The sequence below is a fragment of the Sus scrofa genome, chromosome 1, assembly GCF_054392235.1.
Source record: "Sus scrofa isolate SSC_HxYL_T2T_F1_AM1 chromosome 1, Sscrofa_HxYL_maternal_Yorkshire_Landrace_v2.0, whole genome shotgun sequence".
Taxonomy (NCBI): Eukaryota; Metazoa; Chordata; class Mammalia; order Artiodactyla; family Suidae; genus Sus; species Sus scrofa.
The window spans coordinates 66,603,238-66,613,596 of record NC_139383.1 but is presented as its reverse complement, the minus strand read 5'-3'; the positions used below and the strand labels follow the sequence as shown (position 1 = coordinate 66,613,596).

The following is a 10,359-nucleotide window of genomic DNA, read 5'->3' as shown; positions in this document are numbered from 1 at the left end:
CCATTAATGGTAAATGAATGCAAATAGCAACCCCAAAATATCAACTACTTATAAATAAGTACCAGACTGTACTGATTATAACTTATTAAAATTTCTCTCCCTTTTCCTTTTCCCTTATCCTTGCTCCTATTGAAACTTCTAGCACTGAAAAGAGGTGGTAACGAAATTACATTTCTCCATGAATAAATAAATAGACACTGGAAAATAATTTTTACTGAATGGTGAGAAGATTCAATTTCCCATTTGTCTTTAATAATAAAAACTCACAGATTAGCTGTTGATCCTACTTCTCTAATATTTCTATGGTATATACATACTACACAGCAAAAAGGTGCATTATCACAGAATCCAAGAGAACTCACTCAAATCATAAGGCAGGTGGGAAATGTACAATATAAATGAGGAACCTGGGATACTGATTAACTCAGAATGCTGAGACTGTCCACTCTTGCCACATTTTCTAGGACATCTTTCTTCTACTCCATTATGAAAATAATGTACAGCACACAGAGTGTTTACAAATGTAATCTGGCTTTTTTATATTTCTGAAATTTTTGATCTACTCTTGCATTATCAGATTTAAAATGATATTCTCCCATGATTGAAATAAACAGCCACATGTTAGTGATGTATTATATACCGTGCTATTTTGGGGAGTTCTCACTGTGGCTCAGCAGTTACGAACTGACTAGTACCCATGAGGATGCAGGTTTAATCCCTGGCTGCGCTCAGTGGGGTAAGGATCTGGTGTTGCTGTGAGCTGTGGTTTATGTCACAGACGTGGCTCAGATCTGGCGTTGCTATGGCTGTGGTATAGGCTGGCAGCTGCAGCTCTGATTCACCCCCTAGCCTGGGAACTTCCATGTGCCACAAGTACGGTGCTAAGAATAAATAAATAAATCGTGCTATTTTTTCACATTTTGAGGCATCTGATAGCAGACTTTAGTAATGATTTTACTCTTGAGAGTTTCACTGTACATACAGGTCAGTGCTGTTTCAGATATGTAATTTAACTTTTTCAAAATAAACGACAACTAAAACTAAATTTAGTGTAGAAAACAAATTCTGATTTATTAATCCATTGCTTCTTCAAAAAGATACAAATACAATTACATTTAGGTAAGATACATTATTTATCATAAGTTTTTTTCTTTAAAAAAGTACCAAGAATCCAAAGGTATTATGATTATAGAATCTAGTTTAAAGTGTCTCCAAGTGGGGATACGAAGTTCCTATCCCATTTTACACAGAAAAAGTATTAATTTAACCACCAAACACATTAAATACTATCACAACCTTCTGTGTTCTCACCCCAGAGGAAACTTCTGAATTTGGTATTTATTGTTCTCATAATTTATACTTATACATGCATATATGTGTACATACATGTAAAATGCATAATATATGGTATTTTGTATGTTTTACGCTATTTTGTAGTGTATGTTCCTGTAGTTTGCTTTTTCTCACAATCTCAATTTGAGAGTCATCCATATTAATGTGTGCACCTCAGTTTTTCATTTTTATTAATCCTCATCAGTTGTGTCTAATCTGCTGTTAAACCTATCCACCATATAAAGTCTGTCTGAAAACTCCAAAATGTAAAACTTCTATAGGTCTGTTTCTGTCGTATCTTCTTTTTTCTTATTTTTCAATCATGAGGTCCTATTTATTGCTACTTCTAGTAAGTTTTGTTTTGTTTTTTGTCTTTTTAGGGCCGCACCTGCAGCATATGGAGGTTCCTAGGCTAGGGGTCGAATCCGAGCTGTAGCTGCTGGCCTACACCACAGCCACAGCAACACCAGATCCAAGCTGTGTCTGCGACCTATACCACAGCTCAAGACAACACAGGATCCCAACCCAGTCACTGAGTGAGGCCAGGGATCAAACCCGTGTCCTCATGGATATTAATTAGTTGGGTTCGTTAACTGCTGAGCCACAATAGGAACTCCTGCTACTTCTAGTTTTGGTAGAATTTTGAGTGTTGCATATGAAAAACTATAGGAATAATGTGTAGCTCCAGCACAGAGTTCTGCAAACTATGCTCTATGGGCCACATCCCACCTGCCACCTCTGTCTTGCCTTTGAGCTAAGAAAGTTTGCTTTATTTTTTAGTTGTTGAAAAATAATTAAAAGAAGACTATTTGGGAGTTCCCGTCGTGGCACAGTGGTTAACGAATCCGACTGGGAGCCATGGGGTTGAGGGTTCGATCCCTGCCCTTGCTCAGTGGGTTAAGGATCCGGCGTTGCCGTGAGCTGTGGTGTAGGTTGCAGACGCGGCTCGGATCCCGAGTTGCTGTGGCTCTGGTGTAGGCTGGCAGCTGCGGCTCCGATTCGACCCCTAGCCTGGGAACCTCCATATGCCATGGGAGCGGCCCAAGAAATGGCAAAAAGACAAAAGACTATTTGGCAGCATATGAAACATAAAATTCAAACCTAAGTGACCTATTAGATTTATCAGAATACAACCCCACTCAGTGGTTTTCCTTTTGTGTATGGCTGCTTTTGTGCTCAGAAGCAGAGATGCATAGTTGAAACAAAGACTTTATGGCCTACAAACATAAAATATATTCTTTTGCCAACCTCTGCTTTAGCTAGATAATGGTGTCTTTCTCCAAGAGAGAATATACTTCTGGAAGGCCCTTAGGGTATCAAGATCACCTTAATTCATTCAAGGATTTAGTTGGTTCAAAGGTACCCTTGCATTTTTATGAGGATTAGTCATTTTCCAATTCACCTCTACTCCTAGGGTATAGCTTTTCAGAGCTTTTAACTACAAGTCTGGGGTATTTACCTATTCTTTGATGGGCCCAGCACTTCAACGGTGGTTCATTCTCTACAGCTTTTCTTCTCCGTGAGATTGTGGCTCCTCAGATTCTTACTCCCTTAGTATATTGCCCTAGTAATATTTGTTTGTATAAATGTATAAATAAAATTTGTTTAAAGGCATCAAAGAATTACTAAGGCAGCCATGATCTGGAGAGCACTGGTCCAAGGAGAAGGAAAGGCATAAAGGATGAACCAACACAGAAGAGAGTGTGTGTGTGTGTGTGTGTGTGTGTGTGTGTGTGTGTGTGTGTCTGTGTGTGTGTCTGTTATGTGTGTGTTTTCCAGGTTGTCTAGTTCTTGTAGGGAGTCTTCTCTGCTAGAAACTAGACTGACAAAGCAGAAATAGAAGTTCAAGGTGATAACATCACATCCCTACCCCAGGTTCTCCGATGGCTTAATAAATCATTTAGGACAAAATCAAGACCTTATAGTTTACTTGCTAGGCATTACATAATCTGAATGACTATATAAATGAGACTAAAAACAGATGGGTCTGAAGAGACACGGATGGAAGAAAGAAATTTTGTTTTACCACCAGTACACTAGTGTACTACCAAGTACAGGACTTAATGTTCCAAAGGAATATACTCATGCTAGTGGGAGTCATTTACATTTAAACTTTTTTTCTATTTTCATTATTTGTGAAATATAATTACAGATAAGGTATAGTTTTAAAGTTTTCACTTCAATTAAGTTTTTTTTTATACATCCACAGCATATGGAGGTTTCCAGGTTAGGGGGTCTAATCAGAGCTGTAGCTGCTGGCCTAGGCCACAGCCACAGTAAGGCCAGATCCAAGCCACATCTGCGACCTATATCATAGCTCAGGGCAACATTAGATCCTTAACCCACTGAGCGAGGTCAGGGATCGAACCCACAACCTCATGGTTCCTAGTTGGATTCGTTTCCACTGCACCATGATGGGAACTCCAGGTTTTCATAAATGTATACCCCTATGTTACTGACACCTCGATCAAGACATAGAGCACTTCCTGGAAATTCCCATTGTGGCTCAAAGATGATGAGCCTTACTAGTATCCATAAGGACTGGAGTTTGATCCCTGGCCTCGATCAGTGAGTTAAGGATCTGGCATTGCTGTAGCTGTGGGGTAGGTCAAAGACGCAGCTCAGATCCTGCGGCAGCTGTAGCTCCGTTTCGACCCCATGCTGGGAATTTCTATGTGCCACAGGTGTGGCCCTAAAGAGAAAAAAAGAAAAAGATATGGAGCACTTCCACACTGTAGAAATTTTCCTCCTTGCCTTTTCCAGCTAATCTTCCTTGCACAGAAGCAACCTCTGTTCTGATTACTATCCCCATAGATCATATTTTTTTTTAAATTGCAAATTATATTGCCACCATTGATGGCCACACTGCCAAAAGTCTTTGGATGTTGTTAATGTATTTTCATTGTTGATTTTTCACCTACTTTTCTGGATCCCAGATTCTTGGTGTTTTAAGGTTAAATCTGTCTGTTAATCTACTGGTCTAGCTCATAGCCTCTTTGATGAAGAGTACAGAAGCTATATACTAACACAAATGGTCACACATTATGATTAGGCATTACAGGTAACCAGGTCTTTTGGAATACTACTGAACTATACTAAACTATTTACAAATTAATATTTAGAATCCCAATCCTTCTATTTCCATGGCAAGTCACATACAATTACCTCAATCCTCGGTAGCCTTTGGAAGTAGGCAGAGCACATGGTATTCTCAATTTGTAAGTGAGAAAAGGATTCAACAAATATTTGACTTATACAAATCCCCTTGCCATTAACCAATGGTGCCAGGGCTACATTTTTATTCTTTTGCTTATTCCACTGTCCTGGGTTGCATGTACACAAGGAAAGGGCCAGTTGTATTCCAAAATTCAATTTCCTTGTTTCTTCTCTGAAAATTCATATGTTGCCCATTCCTTCCATCCTCCAGCATAGTGTTGTGCACTAAAAACATAAATAATTAGTGCTATAAACGTTTTCTCATGCTTTGCAGCACAAGGTTTTTTTTTTTTTTAAGGGCCACACCTTAGGCATATGGAAGTTCCAAGGCTAGGGATCAAATTGGAGCTACAGCTGCCAGCTTACACCACAGCCACAGTAACACAGGATCCAAGCTGCATCTGTGACCAATATCACAGCTCGTGGCAACGCTGGATCTCTGACCCACTGAGCGAGACCAGGGATCAAACCCGAATCCTCATGGATACAAGTTGGATTCGTTTCCACTGCGCCACAACGGGAACTCCTGGAGATAAGAACTTTAAAGAGAGAAGCAATGGCTTCTCACCAGGCTATTTAGACTTTAAGCCTATTTAAAAGATTGCAGGGTAAGTAGAGACTTGCAGTCTCACTGTCCTCCCATTACAAACATAGTAATTATAAGAAATTCTTCAGCAGGCCAATGAAAATATCTGTGAAACACTGCAATACACATTCTTGAATCCATTTTTATCCTACACCTACACACCTGTTAAAGCCCAGAGATACTGCTGTGTTCAGAGCCTTCTTGCTTCTCACTCCAGCTAAACAAGAAAACACTAGACTGTCGGATTGGGATGGTTTTACTTCATTGTACTTCTCTTTGAAGTCTTTTGGGCTCATCTGCAGAGCTTTACCTACATCATCCACTGAAAGAAAATGTTAAGAATTTCAAGTAAATTTTAGATGCAATTACTGGCTATATATTTTTCTAATGAATCAGGTTAAGACACATGGCACTTACATGGTATATTGACAGACCCAGGGATTTTTCCATACTCAAGAATTTCCCAGGTTTCTCTAACATCAATTAACATAATTTTTTTGGATTTCAAGAGGCTTTTAAGTTCCGTATAAGTGACATCTTTACACTCAGCAGTACAAAAATTGTGGTAGCTTCCTTTTATTGACTTCAAACCTAGAAAGAATAAAATTAAGTACCTTCAAAATGACATCACTATTAATATCTGCAAAGAGTAGGTCAAAGGATTTTTCCCCCTTGTTCCATTCAGCTCCATACTGGTCTTCTGACTTTACTAAACTGTAACTGATGTATGTATTTTGCACACAGCCTATCTGGGCAATGAGATGTAGGCCTGTCTTCCTGTCCTGCATACTTATGGCTGGTCTTAGGCCAGCTCCATGTTCTACTCTCTCCAAGTCCTTTATTAGCGGGGGCCGGGAGGCGGGGGGGGCGGGGGTGGTTGTAAATACACATTCAGCGTTTGGTAACTTTGCAAATAATTTGTAAATCTTACCCTAATCCAAGTCTTTCTTGTATAGTAGAGTCCATTAGACTGACATTTAACTCTAATTAAACAAGGGTGAGGGGGTGAAGAACAGGAGGAGTAATCAGTAAGACTGGATCTTCTGGAGTTCCTGTCATGGCTCAGCAGTTAATGAACCCGACTAGTATCCATGAGGACGCAGTTTCAATCCCTGGCCTCCCTCAGTGGGTTAAGGATCCAGTGTTGCCGTGACCTATGGTGTAGTTCACAGACGTGGCTCAGATCTGGTGTTGCTGTGACTGTGGTGTAGGCCAGCAGCTGCAGCTCTAATTCGACCCCTAACCTGGAAACTTCCATATGCCATGGGTGCAGCCCTAAAAAGACCAAAAAAAAAAAAAAAGACTTGATCTCCTGCCCTCCACTCAGTGGGCAAAAGCATGAAACAAGCATGTTATGTTCCTGGATGAGTCTCAGCTTCCCCAAGCCTCTCACAGTATGAGACTGTACTTCACACTAATTATTAAAGCCATAGTGTGTGTGTTTTCATAAATTCCACTTTATCTGGTGCTTAACCAAAAAAACAGCAATCTGCTCCCACATTGAAGAAAACCTAGCTGTTTGGGATTCGTGAGAGATAATATATGGTTCTCTTCAGGGATTTTTTAAGAGTAATACAGACTATATGTGACTTTCACTTTTTGAGCTTAAACTTTATATTTATTTATTTATTTGTCTTTTTAGGGCCATACCCACAGCATATGGAGGTTCCCAGGCTAGGGGTGGAATCGGAGCTGTAGCTGCTGGCCTACACCACAGCCACAGCAACATCAGATCCAAGCCACATCTTCGACCTACACCACAGCTCACAGCAACACCGGATCCTTAACCCACTGAGCGAGGCCAGGGATCAAACCCAAAACCTCATTGTTCCTAGTTGGATTAATTTCCAATGCGCCATGGTGGGAACTCCTGAGCTTAAACTTTAAATAAACTCCAATTTTGCCATTTCCACACCAGTAAATCCAACCTCACCTGGTTGCTCCCTCCAGCCTACATTACAGGATTCAGTCCAAGCTTCTTAGTATGATCCACAATGTCCCTCAACTCATCAACATAATTACCAAAACTCTTCCTCATTCCGTGTCTGCCCCAATTATCCTACCCTCCAGCTACATATATCAAAAAAATATATATATGCTCTAATCTCACTTTTATAGTGAAAAGAGCTGGGACTTTTTTTTTTTTTCCCAGCCTGCCAGCACATGGAGTTCCCAGGCCAGGGATCAGCTCCCAGCCGCAGTGAACTCTGACGCCAGAACCTTTAGCTCACTGTGTGGGGCCAGGACTGAACCTTCATCCTGGTGCTGCAGAGCCACCACAGATCCCATTGCACCACAGAGGTAACTCTAAGAGCACAGATTTTACAGTCAGATAAACCTAGGTTCAAATCCTGGTTGCCCAAATAGCTCTGTGACTGGGCAGATTACTTAAACTCTGTGAGACTATTTGTTATTTCTAAGATCAAATAATATTTAACCTTGAAAATTTGCTGTGAGGTTTAAATAATCTATACAGGGCACAATAAGTGTCTGTTTTGTTGTTGTTGTTGTTTGTCTTTTTAGGGCTGGCTGCACCCACTGCATATGGAGGTTCCCAGGCTAGGGGTCAAATCATAGCTGTAGATGCCAGCCTACGCCATTGCCACAGCCATAGCCACAGCAACTTGAGATACGAGGCCACGTCTGTGACCTGTACCACAGCTCACCACAACATCAGATCCTTAACCCACTGGATGAGGCCAGGGATGGAACCTGCGTCCTCATGGATGCTAGTGGGGTTCGTTTACGCTGAGCCACAAAGGGCACTCCTCAAGTAGAATTTTAAAAATGAAACAGGCACCTTTTCTCTAACACCTTCTCCAACTCATCAGTTGTTCTTTCAACTGCATGACTGGGCTTTGTGTGGTGATGGTTTAAATCTGTGTCCACCCCCCCCAAAATGGTGAGGTGAACTGTATCCCCAATAGGGGCGTCTGGCAGATTAAGAGCTCAATAAATGATTATTAATTAAAGGTAAAATCAAATAACAAAGAATTTCCATGAACTACACATCTTCAACTACAGAGGATGTACCCAGAGTTAAAACAGAATAATTGGACTGGGACGGGGGAGGGGAGAAAGTGGAATGGCTGGGGTCCCCGTAGCTTTATCCACTAAAGCTGTTGCTAAAGGAGAGGCAGCATGTAAAGCAAAGAGAAGGGACCGGAGGCCTGATCTGAGTTCTAGACCCACTTCCTCCACTAACCACCTTTGCTTCTCTGGCTTGTGTTTCGTCAGCTGTAAAATTAGGGGTGGTGCTATTATATCCCTAACATGTGATAACTGTAGGTTTCATCAACCTACAAAACACTGGGAGGTCACAAGTATAACTCGCTCGTCATTGCGTCTCTCCTGGGAGGAACCGGCCATTGGGCTCATTCCTCTGACCTTCATTACTCATGCAAGCACCTTTATAAACTGCCTTCGCACGCGAGCTCCCTGGAACAAAGTTTACCCCTCTCCGTTCGTCCGCCGAGAACAACCCCAGACCCCAGCAGCCCGAAATCTGAAGGAATAAGAACTGTAAGTGGGTGTTACATACCCAGGGACCAAGAGAAATGCGTCTGGCTTTTAACTGGAAACCTTAAACAAGCGAGTACCCCCACCAATGCTATCCCTCTCCAGGGCCCCGAGGTTAGGCTTTCTCCTTTTCCCCGATAGCCGAGCTCACCCCAGAACGCAACCTCCGCGGACCCGAGGATTGCCTGGCGCGCACTCCCGAGCAGCAGCCGCTGCAGCACCATTGCGGGTTCCTGACGCAGGGCTACCGACCGCTTCCTCCTCCCGCTCTTGCTCCTCCTCCCGCCGCTGGTGAAGCCGCGCCGGGCTCTCGAGCGCCCTCTAGCCTGGTGCCGGCCGAACCGGGTAGTGCCCCTTGGAGTAATAGTGGACCGAAACGAGCCCTGCTTTAAAACTTAAAATCATGTGAAAAGCAACTAAGAGTTGGGCTTGTTTTTTTGGTGCTGATTATTATTTTTTTTTTAAGGAGAGACTAAGTTGAAAAGTGGAAAGAAAATTTAACAAAGATAATGTTTAAAGGTAAAAACTAAATAATGCTCTCCAATTTACTTCATGACAGGGTTAAAGCAAACTACATGGAGGCTTTTCTTAGAATTACTCTGCACTCCCAGAGCTGATTCAACTGATGTCAGTATTAAGGTAATCTTATGCTGTCATCTTTTCCCTGCAACGTGGTATTTGACTACTTCAAGGATAACCTTGTCACGGTTAGATCCAACTATGTTATAAAATGTGTTCAGGGAGTTCCCGTTGTGGCGCAATGGTTAACGAATCCGACTAGGAACCATGAGATTGTGGGTTCGGTCCCTGCCCTTGCTTAGTGGGTTAAGGATCCGGCGTTGCCGTGAGCTGTGGTGTAGGTTGCAGACGCGGCTCGGATCCCACGTTGCTCTGGCTCTGGCGTAGGCCTGTGGCTACAGCTCCAATTCGACCCCTAGCCTGGGCACCTCCATATGCCGCGGGAGCGGCCCAAGAAATAGCAAAAAGACAAAAATAAAATAAAATAAAATGTGTTCATTTCCAATTGCTACTATAACAAATTACCACAAATTTATTATGTAGTTTTGTAGGTTACAGGTCATTCAGCTAAAGTTAAGGTGTCAGCAAGCCTGCGCTCCTTCTGAAGGCTATAGGGGAGAATTTCTTTGCTTACCTTTGCATCTGCTGGAGGCTGCCTGTATTCCTTGACTGGTGGTCCCTTTCTCCATTTTCAAAGCCAGCAGTTTAGCATCTTCAAATCTCTCCTAACTCTGATTTCTGCTTCTGTTGTCACATCCACTTCTCTTCCTCTAACCCTTCCGCCTCCCTTTCATAAGGACTTTTGTGATTACACTGGGACCACTAAGATAATCTTAATTATATGTGCAAAATCCTTTTGCCATTTAAAGTAATATATTCATAGGTTCTGAGTATTAGAACATCTTGGTATGTGTGTTGGGTGTGTGTAGGTCACAACTATGCCTCAAGTCCAATCCCCGGCCCAGGAACCCCATATGCCACAGGAGCAGCCAAAAAAGGGGTGGAAAAAGCATTAAAGTTATTCAGTGTTCAATAATCAATAAAATCACTTCAATTTTCTAAACCAGTGACATCACTTATAATTACGTTTTTCCAAATCATTTGGAGTTTAACTATAGTCTCTGTGTAATCTGTTTTGGGGACTGACTTCTTAAATTTTATTTTATTTTATTATTATTAAAGTATTG

The 10,359-nt window shown here is 41.8% G+C and overlaps 1 protein-coding gene across 5 annotated transcripts; it reads right to left on the bottom strand.

The window, feature by feature from the left end:
* Positions 1-1,045: 1,045 nt before the first annotated feature.
* TSTD3 (thiosulfate sulfurtransferase like domain containing 3) lies at positions 1,046-8,923 on the bottom strand. 5 transcript variants are annotated; one of them, XR_014806445.1, is made up of 5 exons: positions 8,805-8,923; positions 5,552-5,725; positions 5,297-5,456; positions 2,362-4,773; positions 1,046-1,744 (listed from the first exon to the last, which is right to left on the bottom strand). XR_014806445.1 is itself a non-coding variant. In XM_013992718.3 (4 exons), the coding sequence occupies exons 1-4, from the start codon at positions 8,875-8,877 to the stop codon at positions 4,701-4,703; spliced, it is 480 nt and encodes a 159-aa protein (XP_013848172.2). In that variant the 5' UTR covers positions 8,878-8,923; the 3' UTR covers positions 1,046-4,700. The 5 variants fall into 5 exon arrangements, 1 of the variants encoding a protein (XP_013848172.2); XR_014806443.1 differs by having other exon boundaries at positions 1,046-1,739; positions 2,371-4,773; XR_014806447.1 differs by having other exon boundaries at positions 2,374-4,773.
* Positions 8,924-10,359: the final 1,436 nt, after the last annotated feature.